The following is a 12,693-nucleotide window of genomic DNA, read 5'->3' on the forward strand; positions in this document are numbered from 1 at the left end:
GGATAATAACATTGAACTATTCAAATTATGCTTTTAGAAAACTGACCAGTTTTTTCTCACCCGCTCATTATGTATGATGGAGCCATTATTAATCATGGTAATAATGATGGTAACTATTAGGTCCACATTCTCTTTTATGGGCCGCTTTGAGGTCTGGTGTTCTAAGATTTTAAACATGATGAACCATCTGTAGCCTCTTAGTATACACTGAGTAGAGTATATTGTAGCTTGATTCTGAGATGGAGAGATTTACATGTGGACCAATAACATGCAAAGACAAGCTGGGAAGAGAAAGAGGTCAGACTGAAAGCTGTCGATGTAAAGATGGCAAATGGGGAAGACATGCGTAGAAATAATTGACCAATGCACAAAACCGACATGAATGAGATTAAAGGTCAACAAACAAACAAGAAATTTAATTAGATAAATGAAAGGCAAATAAGCAAATAATCTAAAGCAAACTCCAAGCAAATGTTGCTGAGTGCTGCATGGCAGTTCAAGTGAACATTATACTGGTAGTTATGCACATTCCTCTCAACACAAACTGCAGACGTGTGTGTTGAGCCGGGAAACAAAGGGTGTCACAACAGTGTGCTCGAAGTGGGGCTGTCACAACCAACGAGAGTGTGATCAGCTATGTGAGGAATGTACATCACTAAACCAAAAGACAGACAGTCCAAATTGAGCGTGGTACAGCTGACAGTGTACAAGTGTGTTCTTATGTTGCCTGTGATGCTCTGAGGTAGGATTAACATCAGAAAATGTAGGGTCAAAAGAGAAAGAAAACCCTTTAAATTCCCATTCATACTTAAAATGACACTGAGTCTCTGTGTGTGTCTCTTTCAGTCTGACTGTGTGAACTATGTGAAAATTGTGCACCACTACAACCGCACCCACCTGTATGCCTGTGGAACTGGGGCCTTCCACCCTACCTGTGCGTTTGTGGAGGTGGGACACAGGATGGAGGTGAGAAATAAAATAAACCAAAGCAACTTTAATTAGGTATAAGGTGTATAGTCGAAAAGATAATGATACGTATTGCATATGCCAACCAAATCACAATCATGTTGATTTTAAGCTAAAACATAACTGCAAGAAAGAACCTTAAAAACAGAAGATTTATGTTTGTGAAGAGATTAAAGTGTACATCTGGCATTTAGCTGTATATCATGCTTGCAGAGCTGTAGTTTGGACTGATGCTGCAGTGAAGGTAAATTCAACTGTGCTTAGCTGAAGGTTTTGGTTTGAAATCATTCTCCATGTCTTCATGCTCTCAACATCTTAAACCCGTTATTTCAACCCCCAAATTACTGAACAGTTCTGGGGGAGAAAATGCATCTCAAATTGCATCTCAAAACCTTTTATTTTTCTGTCCTTGCTCTCCTTCAGGACCACGTGTTCAGGATTGACCCCTCTAAGGTGGAAGATGGGAAAGGGAAGAGTCCGTATGATCCTCGACATAATGCTGCATCTGTGCTCGTCGGTAATTGAACCAGCATACCTTAACATGGATTTATTATGCCGATGCTGATAAAAAGCCTCATAGTCTATCTTAACTTTACATAAATCTTATAATTTATCAGTAGATCAGCATTCATTGAATAATTCTTTCTCCTAGATGATGAGCTCTATGCAGGTGTGGCCACAGACTTAATGGGACGGGACTTTACCATCTTCAGGAGTTTAGGAAAACGTCCTTCCATTCGCACTGAGCAGCACGACTCGCGCTGGCTGAACGGTGCGTATGCTTTTCTCTTTATGTGTCAGATCAAATTCCAAGTAATTCAGTCAAGTTAACATAAAATAATATAAATCAAAACATTTGTCTCTTGTTGGGACAGCATGCTATGAAGACTGACATTGTTTCCTCATTAATTCTGTCATTCAGAACCAAAGTTTGTTGGTTCCTTTTGGGTCCCTGAAAGTGAAAATCCTGACGATGACAAAGTATTCTTCTTCTTCCGGGAGACTGCGGTCGAGGCTCAAGGGTTGGGAAAGTCCACCTACTCTCGTATTGGACAGCTGTGCAGGGTGAGAGACGGCGTTATCCGACAAGTCCACGGATTTGAATTGATCCGCCAAAAACAAACATAAACACACAATCAGATCATAGTCTTTAAATACATCTTATTTGGTTAGGTGGTCAAATTGCAGATAGGATAAATCAAACACAAACTGAAGTCTAATCTCTTGTTGAATAACTGTCCTGCCTTGATACAGAATGACATGGGTGGTCAGCGAAGTCTGGTTAACAAGTGGACAACATTCCTCAAGACCCGTCTGATTTGCTCGGTACCAGGAGCTGATGGCAGTGACACATACTTCGACGAGCTGCGTAAGTATTATGTTCGAGGCACAAATACTCTAACATGACATTTATGACCTAGGCAATGCCAGGTAAATTATAAAATAATATAGGTGAAGTGTGAACTACGTGTTCTGTGGAAAACTCAGGTAAAATTTATCATGAGTCACTTTGAGCATGAAGAAGGTCCATTTCTAAATTTCACCCCTGCCTCAGCAGATGTCCTATACTGCTCTAAGAACCTTTCCAATCAGAATCAATAAAGAAATCCAAGCAGAGTTAAAAAGTGTGCTTGTTATGAGAGCATAAGGAATTATTCTTTCTTGTCTCTCATTTCTGCAGACTTTAAGAAACCATGACTAAGGGATTCAATGATTAGAGATCCTGTCCTGAACTGAAGGCAGTGTAAATGCTGTGGGTCCAAAGTAACCCACAGGCTGGTTTCTGGTGAATCTTCACATGACAAGAAACAATAATTGTACTCATAAGGTGGGATGAATCTATAAATCATAGACTGAGGCCAGAGGAAATACTTTCAGATAAAGAAGACATAACGTCACAGTAAACTCACATGGAGTCCTCCACAGTTGTCTGGAGCCAGTCTGCCTGCGTAGATTTACAAAGAAACTGCTGGCAGGTTTTTTTATTGATGTTTTCCCCTCAGCAAAATTGAACTCTTCACCAAACCCATCAGTGAGTGTACAGGTACATAGTTTTGCACCAAGTTACACAGCCAGTTATTTTTGTCCTAATAACGCTGTGCGGGCTTATTTAATTCCAGTTTTTAAGATAAAATAAGATAATCCTTTAATAAATGTGTCCTTTATTAGTCTCAGAGTGGGGCAATTCACAATGTTACAGCAGCAAGGACAGTAAGATAGAAAAAAATGCTCATAAACATAAAACAAGTCTTTTGAACTGAAAACAAAGAATTTGACAGCTTTTCAACTCAATGTCTAGAACAATGTTAACTTGATTCATGTAAAAAGAAAACTACATTTGTGAAAAAAAATTTTAATGAGTGCTGTTACTGTATGTTAACTGAAAACTTAGTTTACCTCAGTCTGAAAAGTAAGCCTTCCTTAAAGGCATCATTACTCAATTTTGAAATGACTAGATCTTTATTTTGTAACATCTAACATTACCTAACAAACCTTCAGTCATGTGGTTGCCCAGCAGCTGCAGGAGCTTCATCTCTAAAGATGTTTCTGATAGATCTGTTTGAACCTATCTGTGGGCTATAATATGATCTGCCTTTGTGCTCATCTGATGACGGAGTGAAAGGTTAACTAAGTGGAAAACCTTATCCAAACTCTAACCCCACCTTAGGCAACATCTGTCACTCACATTCCTCCTTATAACCAATGAGTCTCTTATCTTGACTATGAGTTTGTTAACATATGAAGCTAATCTTCCAAAATATATGCACTCTGTTCCTTTTTTAATGGCTACAAACCAGATGGTATAGTTTAAAAGTTTATCATTTTCTTTCTTCTCGGGCCAATAGTTCAGAGAAACATCTTTATTTATGGCAGCCAAACACCTGGCAAGTTGACCAAAATGTTTATATAGCACTTATCTTTATCAAAATTTATTTTAGCAAACACTTTCATGAGTCTGCAGTGGAGTTTGTTCCTTTTCATAATCCTCAGTAATCAGTAAAATGTCTCTTTAAAGTGGTTAGACATGTCCATAGGGCTTTATTTATCTTTCTTCTAACCTTTGACCTCTGTACTACCGCCACCTGACCTGAGTGTGTGCATTTGTGTGTGTGTCCGTCCTCAGGCGACGTGTTTCTGCTGCAGACAAGGGACAGAAAGAACCCCCTGGTCTACACAGTCTTCTCTACTTCCAGGTCATTGTCAATTCACATTTTGTGTGTTCGTGTATACACACGTGCATGTCTGTATGTGTGCGAGGAGAGACAACAAAGTGCATGCATGTTGTATTTGTTGTATCTAACCCTGCTTCCCTTGTGTCCCAGCAGCAGTGTATTTAAGGGCTCAGCAGTGTGTCTTTACTCCATGAATGACATCCGGAGGGCCTTCCTGGGGCCTTTTGCTCACAAAGAGGGACCCAACTACCAGTGGGTCCCCTTCCAGGGAAAAGTGCCCTATCCCCGCCCAGGAATGGTATGTCACCAAAATGACCCAACGACAGTAACAAGGGTTTCCAATTGTGAGACGTAATCAAGTAAATACACTACTTGTGTACTTTTCTGATACTTCTGATACTTGGTACTTCTACATACAGTTTTCACTTTTGCTTTACTTAAATTTATGAGGTATATGCACTTATTACATGTTTACACTTACACTACATAGTGTAATCTTGAGGGAAATATCATCTCATAAAACATAGCACATACCTATAGATGAAACCACTTAGTGTAGTACCTATATAACATAGATAATAATATAACAGCCTAATGTAAAAATCCCTTTTACAGACTTTAAAGTTATCAAAGAAATTGAGAAAGTACAGAAATATGCTATGAAGTACCTTGTTTAAATAGACTTATTAAGACTTTTTCATCCACTTATGGTCTGTGTGTTTATGTTGTTTCTATTTGCAGTGGTGAATTGTAAAAATACATGTTTTTTTTTTAATTTAATATTCTGATGTTATGTAATATCATTATATCATTAGTCTTGTACTGTAAGTACTTAAGTACACACTTTTAGACCTTATTTTCTTTCAAAACTTCTCCAGAGTTCAGCTAATCAATATTACAGCTCTTACATCCTGCTTGGCAAACAAGCATTGCATCAGCAGGATTTGTGATGCTGAGCCTCAGTTTTTACTGCAACAGACCCTGTTTTATGAGTGCAGAATAGAAAATGTGTTTGGCCTCCAGTAAACCCTCTGTCACACTATCACCACCTCAATGGGCTGTAAAATAATAGCAGAACAAATCAAATTTCAAGAAAGCCATCGTCCCTACAAGTGAAATTAGCCAAAGCTGCTTGTAAAGCTTATTCTGACTTTAAATGCATAAAACAGGTCAAACCTCTTGAGTAAACTTTCAACAGTAGGAGACAGGATTTAACAGATCAAAATGCTCCCATTAATGACAGGAAAACATAACAGCCTGTTTAGTTGGCAAAAGCTCACTTTAGCATTCAGAAAATCCAGGACTGGAATTTTAATTAAAGAGAGAGGCTGGACTCTGAACTGGAGTAAATCTCTTTCAAGTCCCTGAGACCCATCACACTATAATCACCTCACTGGTATGCTGAACTGTGGCTTAGTGTATTTCAGGCCAGTTGAACTGCTGACAAGTCAGACATTTTATTTCAGTTTGCATGTATAGAGCCAAAGAAAATTTACTCAGCAAATATAAGTTATTCTCTGGAATGGGTGAGCGCACACATTGTAAAGAGTGCCTGTGATGAGCATGTCCTCGAACTGAGTCCTCTACAGATAAATTCTTTCATTGGCAAAAGCCTGACACAACATGTGTTTTGATGGTGGCTTCAATTTGGATATGATCAGATTAAGATTTTTAGATGATTGAGTAGGTTTTTTTTATCTTTTGAAGTTACTTGTGTCCCCACTGAAGTTCACCAAACTGTGTGCCAAAATAAAGTTGAATATGTACAGAAATTAAACTTCACTTTACTTTACTCCATTAGTGTCCCAGCAAGACGTTCGGCAGCTTTGAGTCCACAAAGGGTTTCCCAGATGATGTGATACAGTTTGCCCGTCACCACCCACTTATGTACAACCCAGTCTACCCCATGAGCCGACGGCCCATCTTCGTTAGAACTAACATGGACTATAGCTTCACACAGATCGCTGTGGACAGGGTCAATGCTGCTGATGGACAGTATGATGTCATGTTTATTGGCACAGGTTAATGATCTGTTTTCTTTCACCTTTAAATTTAATCATTACAGTAATAAAATGATAGTGAAAGATTACGTGTGTGTTATTTTAGACAAAGGGACGATACTAAAGGTGATCAATGTCCCTAAGGAGAGCTGGAACAACATGGAGGAACTTTTATTAGAAGAGCTGGAAGTCTTCAAAGTAAGAACATTATGATGCAAATTTCTGTCTAGATTAAATCATACTTGTACTTTACTGTATACCTGTGGGAATATATGGTATGCATTCATTATAAATAGTTTGTTTTTAATGTTTTATTTATAGATGTCTACATGACTAAAGTACCCTTGCTAGTCTTACATTTTTGACAGCATCTGTAAATAGCACGTTCATTAATTTGCTGCATCTCCTCTGTTCTTAAGGATGCCTCATCTATCATCAACATGCAGATCTCTTCTAAACGGGTATGTATGCTTTCATCCTCAATATCCCAATGAAAACATGGAATTTTGTGGCTTTCTTTTTTGACAAAATACTCATCTTTGCAAAACAAAAGTCCTGGAAATTTATTTTATTTCACATTATAATCCTAGATATGGATAGGAAACTGTACATTTGCAAAGAAATGTAAAAAAAAAAACGTTGTTTAAGGCAATACTAAATAAAAATCCATTCAAAATAACCTGAAGGCATCATAAATTAAAAAAGTCGTCACAGTCCCAGAGTTGATGGCTGATAACAACTCAAGCTGTTTCTAACTTTGATAAGAACACATTCCTGAAACCCTGTTTTCAAATTTTTTTCTTCTGCTCACTGTGTATTTTCACAGCAACAGCTGTATGTCGGCTCTGACACAGGCATTGCCCAAGTTCCCCTTCACCGCTGCAGTGTGTATGGGAAGGCCTGCGCTGAGTGCTGCCTGGCCCGAGACCCGTACTGTGCTTGGGACGGAACATCCTGTACTCGCTACCTGCCAAACACAAAGAGGTATGTGGCACAAATGATATGGCATACACAGCATCAGTCCCCAATGAAAAACAAATGATGCACAGAGAGAACTGAATTGTAAATTGTAGAACTCTTTCCAGACGTTTCCGCCGCCAGGATGTACGGAACGGAGACCCCAACACCCTTTGCTCTGGAGGTAAAACCAATGAAGAATTGCCACACATTTTAAAACATTTGTCATTTTTCTTTTGTCAGGAAAAATATTGTTAGTCTTGGTAGTAAAACATTCAATCTCTCAAGACTAAAACTGTCTTTGAAGGTTGGCAGCTATAGATGTAGATTCAAGTGACAGGGACAGAGCAGTAGTTTGATCCTGCTCTGACTCAGAAACTTTTGTCATCTGATATCTTACTGTCCCTTAGCCAAAACATCCAAAATCCAAAAACCCCCTCCTCCTTCACCCCCAGCGACCTCTGTTAGATCACAATACCAGTATTCTGCTGCTATCTGTCTTTCTGCCACACAATCAAATCTCAGGGTAATCGCTCAATCTGAAGCAGCTCCTGGTAATACGATTACATCATATGGCATGCAAGCCGAGTTGTGTAAAACTAATAAAGGTCAGAGTAATTGTCTGGTGTGATTGGCCCTGTCCCAAACTGCTGATCAGTCTGTTTGGCAGATTGCACACCATTGTTACCCCTATAAGCTGTGCAGTGTCTTTAATTCCCTGAGAACTTTTAGAGGTTGGTACATTTACTGATTTGATGAAAGAAATCTCACATCAAACATGTGATAGTGAGTGCTGACGCTTATTCAAACAGAATGCCGTCATAATGAGGTGATTGTTGCGTATTTCCCCACCAGCCATGACGGGGATGGCATCATTCAGTGGTGACCAATAATATGGGTCACAGTTCTCTTGTGATGTCAGTCAGTCCATTCTTTCCCTGAAGTCTATGTTTAGGATGTCCCATCCTTTCCTTGTCCCATCCTTTTCTATTCTTTTCCTCTCCTGACGTATTTACACATTTGTCCAGTCTTATCATTCTCAGCTGTTCCCACTCTCGCCAAGACTTGTATTTTTATCAGTGTGCACTTCCTCGGGTGAAGCCCACCCATAATGTCTTTGTCTCTACTGCCCCCCACAGACCACCATAAGCACCGCGTTGCAGAAAGGAAGCTGTATGGAGTTGAGGGAAGTAGTACTTTCTTGGAGTGTATTCCCAAATCACTTCAAGCCAGAGTCACCTGGACCTTCCAGAAACATCCACAGAACCCACGAGAAGAGGTGAGAAGAATAGTGGACAAGAGATGATGACCAAGACATTGTTTTGTTACAATGAGGCCTCTAGTGTCAGCATAAAATTACAGGCTTTACACTATTATTGTACAATCAGCAAAAGATGGACAGTGCTATTTACAGTCATTCATAGATCTTGACTTTGCAAAGCTTGTACTAAAACATTTCCTTGTAGCTACAGTAAGACAGAACACTTAAAAAAAAACGTTGTCTTGCATTTTGATTGAGGCATAAATTTTTCTTATCCTCCAGGTACGTCTAGATGAACGTGTCCTTCAGACAGACAGGGGCCTCCTGATTCGCCGTGTCCTAAAGAGGGATGTTGGCGTCTACCAGTGTCATGCTATGGAGCATGGTTTTACCCAAACATTACTTGGCATCACCTTAGAAGTTGTACCTTCAACATCCTCCTCCATCTCTAATCTACCCTCTGATGCTCCTGTCCGATTAGAACCCCGCAGTGCAGGTGGGTCCTCAGTGACCAATCAAAAGCTTTGGTACAGGGATTTCATGCAGCTGGTGGACCACCCTAACCTGAGCACCGTTGATCAGATTTGCGAGCAAGTTTGGGCACGCAAGAACGCTGGCGGTGACCCAGCAAATAAGGGTTTTCCTGCTCCAGGGAAGGACCCCCTGCCTGTGGGACCCGCCGTTCGCCCAACTAATAAGAAGTGGAAGCATCTCCAAGAGATCAGGAAGGGGAGAAACCGCAGGACCCACGATGGGAAACCGAACCCTCGGGCACCACGCAGTGCAGGGGAGTAACGATGCAGAGAAAGAGATGGAGGGAGAAAAGAGTGACTGATACAGGAGGGAGGAATGTGAAAGAAAGAGACTGAGAGATGAAAAACTCATGGAGGTGTTCACACATACAGATGCACACACCTACACACACACACACACACACACACACACGCTCACACACAGCACCTCCTGTACTGTGTATATTTATCTATGGATGCCCCCACTATATGGTACACCATTCCCCGAGTCCTCATCCTTCTGACCAGCCCCTGCATGTGCTGCCTTACTGCCCAAATTGATTCTGCACGATCCCTTTACACGGTTTCAGTAAAGTCAAGTACTAGCGGATATACTGAAAAAAACCTACCATTATCTGCCGGCAATAAACTTACACTCACCTGTCATTCCTTCTGCCAATGACTGTATTTGGAAGGCGTGTTCACAAAAGATGAGCACTTTGCCTATTACAAGTCAACCACACAGTTCATGTCCTTAATGGGTCACAGTATGCACACCTACTCTCTGGATTGCACCACTCAAAAACAGTTTCGGAAGTTTGGATGAAGACTGCTCACAAATGTTTTTATCTGAAGGTTTCATACTAATGTGGCTGACTCAAGTGGAGACGAAATGGAGCAAAGTGTTTCTAACCGGACAACCATGACCATTTGTGTTTAGTTGCACAAGCATGCAGACAGAATAACCCAGTTAACTGATGAACTGACCATCTTCCTGTTGCCCTTTTGGTGCACATATTTCCATTAATGCCACTTTTCACAAGTTTTGTCTGCAGTCAAAAAGCGATGCAAGCACCTGTGAAACAAATCAGCATGTTGAAAAACTGGTTATATCATGTTGTAATTTATTATCTTTTTTTTTAGCAATTTCCTGAGGCACATTGAGGCACGTCACAGTAAAATAAATACCACAAGACAATGCAGGTGTAGATAGAGAGCAGTTTCATAGGGCCAGATATAATATGTCATGTTTCCAGTCCAAACCACTCGAGAGCGAGTAGTGAAAAATCTTCTCACTTTCCAGGATATGAGAAAAAGGTGAGACGTTTACATGAAATTGTCAAAGCCAAAAGAGAAAGGAAATCAGTCCCTTAAAGCAAGATAACTACTTGAATAAGAATTGAATTACATCTGAAAGTTTTATATAGCATCTTCTGTGTAGATTTTTGTTTTTTTTAGAAGACGCAATGGAAGTGCAATTAGAGAAAAAACATCAACACAGTCCAAAACCTTAATCCGGAAAAAATTATATCTAAAGTTTGCTATGTTCACAATAGCTTGGCCATTAACATTAAGGAGAAACTATGACTGCAGTGGTTGGGGTGAGAAGGTTTAATATAATGAGCAGGACGAGGAGGAAGAGGAGGAGATTTCAGCGGACTCCAAGTATGACAACCCATGTTTCTGGGCTACAGTACAGTATATATATTAGCATGATATTTATGAGTGAGACTATGATTTTTCTTTTGTATTCTAAGTGGTACTTAATTTCTTCTACACTGTTCTTGCATAAATTGTTTGTGATAATAGATATGCAAGTAATATGAAGTGTGTGAGTCGCAAAAGCATGGAGAGCTGTTCCTCTGTGCTGCCCACAAGGATTTTCCACGGTTTTTAAAAAGAAAAAAATGGTTTCAAACACTGTTGTAATCACTTCTTAATGTAGTGTTACAGTCATTCATTTCATCAACTTTTGCTGCTTAAGGATGTCATCTCTACATAATGGACAGTTAGTACTATAATGTCTTCCTTCTCCATGTCTTAGTCTAATCTCTCTGTGTGTTATCTGGAAAGAGATCTTGTTTGTTGCTTGTCTGTGCTAACATTGTGTGTGTAGCCTACCCCCTAGTGTTCGTTGTGTGTATAGGCTTAGATGAATAGCCTACCTGTGGTACGATACTTTAATATATCCTAGTATTTCCACATTAAAGAAAGCAACTGGCTGAACTTGTAGGATACTACATGCATTCATGTTTTGCAGTCATGAAATCTCAATATGATTTTTACGTTTAATAGATCATCTGATTTGTGCTGCTGCTACCAAGTATTGTGGTTTTAATGAAACTGCCTAATTTGACTTTGGCGGGTTCGTTGATTCACACAGGCAAAATAAAGCAGCATAAACCAGTTCTGTGTGTGGCTACATTTTAGATGTATGGAGTCATTGTCGTTGTTATTTATATACCTTCCTTATAGATATGTAACTAACTCAGTAAACTAAAATGAATTTATTGACGCCTACAAAAAGGACACTCTGCATTTTGACACCACATCCAGAAAGACAGCATTCATGGCAAAAAGATTGAATAATAATCAATAAACTCATTTTGATTGCAGAAAGATGCTCATGGTCAGTGCATCACCAATCCCTTAACCTAAAACCATCTAAGGTCCATTATAGTTAAGACTACCAATTCACTAAATTGAAAGCTAATTGTTATTACTGATTACATGGATTTCCTTTAAAGATAGATAATTCCATTAGTAGTGCTGTCAAAGTTGTCTGAGTATCCCTTTTAAGCCAGTTGTTGTTTTGTGCTTGAATTTGCATGACTAATGTTAGTGGCTAATGCGTTTGACAATGGTGTAGTGGCAAGAAAGAGCGAGGGACAGAAAGCACAATGTTGAATATTATTATTATTATTATTATTATTCCTATGTATTTATGTGCAAAGATAAGCTGATATGTTGTGGTGGATTTTTATTTTTCTTATAAGTGTAGATTTACATCTGTATTGTTCATGTTATGAGGATTCATCCTGAAAGTTTTTGTACATCACAGCCAATGGAAAAGCTCTTCCTGAAGACAGTGTCCAAGTAGAGTCTTTGTTGTTCAAACAGCTCTCCAATCCACACTCCTGTTGTATCCCATGCCCTGTGACGCATCGTTGTTCAAAAGCTCACAAGGAGAGGCTCGTGTGTTTGTGTGCGTGTAAGAGAGCAAAGTGTGCTTTATGTGTGTCTGTGTGTGAGATGTAGGGGACAGTAGAGCTTTGTATATAATGGCAAAGGAGCGGTGGTGTGTAGAGAGGTATGTAGTTGAAGGTTCAAAGGTCGAAGGCCAAAGTAAATGTGGTACACTGTAATACTCCCAGGTCTTTGTGAAATGTCATGTCAGACTGTTTTTGATTAACACAATAAAAAAATATGCAGTTACTTCAAGATATGCTTGTAACTCTCTTGTAACTCTTTTGAACGCCAATTAAAACCAAATGTTTTCATTTTCATGAAATTTATTTGAATTAGAGGTTATCGCTTAGAGTAAGTGCAAGAAAAAAAGGAATTATTAGGAGTAACAAACTACATTATAATGCCATGTTTAAAGGACAGTGTGCAGAATGAGTGCAAACTGGGCGTGCAGGGCATGTGAAGGTGTTAGAAGCTTTAGGGGAAGACTTGTTCTCAGAGGAGATGAGTCTTCAGGAGATTCTTGAAGGCACAGCTGGATCCCCCAAGATAACAATACCAGATGTTGTTCCTGAGAGGATCACAGTCGTAAAGATGGAGCATACAATAACTAATTTTGAGTTTAGATGGCAGAAGTC

The 12,693-nt window shown here is 39.5% G+C and overlaps 1 protein-coding gene across 2 annotated transcripts in view; it reads left to right on the forward strand.

The window, feature by feature from the left end:
- Positions 1–12,310, forward strand: part of sema3b (sema domain, immunoglobulin domain (Ig), short basic domain, secreted, (semaphorin) 3B) — a 74,520-nt gene extending 62,210 nt beyond the window's left edge. For both annotated transcript variants that reach the window (XM_075476349.1, XM_075476348.1), the window contains exons 5-18: positions 847–966; positions 1,390–1,483; positions 1,619–1,738; positions 1,889–2,031; positions 2,221–2,335; positions 4,091–4,160; positions 4,293–4,437; positions 5,941–6,160; positions 6,246–6,337; positions 6,559–6,600; positions 6,966–7,123; positions 7,225–7,280; positions 8,236–8,375; positions 8,640–12,310. In XM_075476349.1, coding sequence (XP_075332464.1) covers positions 847–966; positions 1,390–1,483; positions 1,619–1,738; positions 1,889–2,031; positions 2,221–2,335; positions 4,091–4,160; positions 4,293–4,437; positions 5,941–6,160; positions 6,246–6,337; positions 6,559–6,600; positions 6,966–7,123; positions 7,225–7,280; positions 8,236–8,375; positions 8,640–9,152 — 2,028 coding nt within the window. In that variant the 3' untranslated portion in view covers positions 9,153–12,310. The remainder of the gene's footprint in view (positions 1–846; positions 967–1,389; positions 1,484–1,618; positions 1,739–1,888; positions 2,032–2,220; positions 2,336–4,090; positions 4,161–4,292; positions 4,438–5,940; positions 6,161–6,245; positions 6,338–6,558; positions 6,601–6,965; positions 7,124–7,224; positions 7,281–8,235; positions 8,376–8,639) is intronic.
- Positions 12,311–12,693: the final 383 nt, after the last annotated feature.

The sequence above is a fragment of the Odontesthes bonariensis genome, chromosome 10 (assembly GCF_027942865.1).
Source record: "Odontesthes bonariensis isolate fOdoBon6 chromosome 10, fOdoBon6.hap1, whole genome shotgun sequence".
Taxonomy (NCBI): Eukaryota; Metazoa; Chordata; class Actinopteri; order Atheriniformes; family Atherinopsidae; genus Odontesthes; species Odontesthes bonariensis.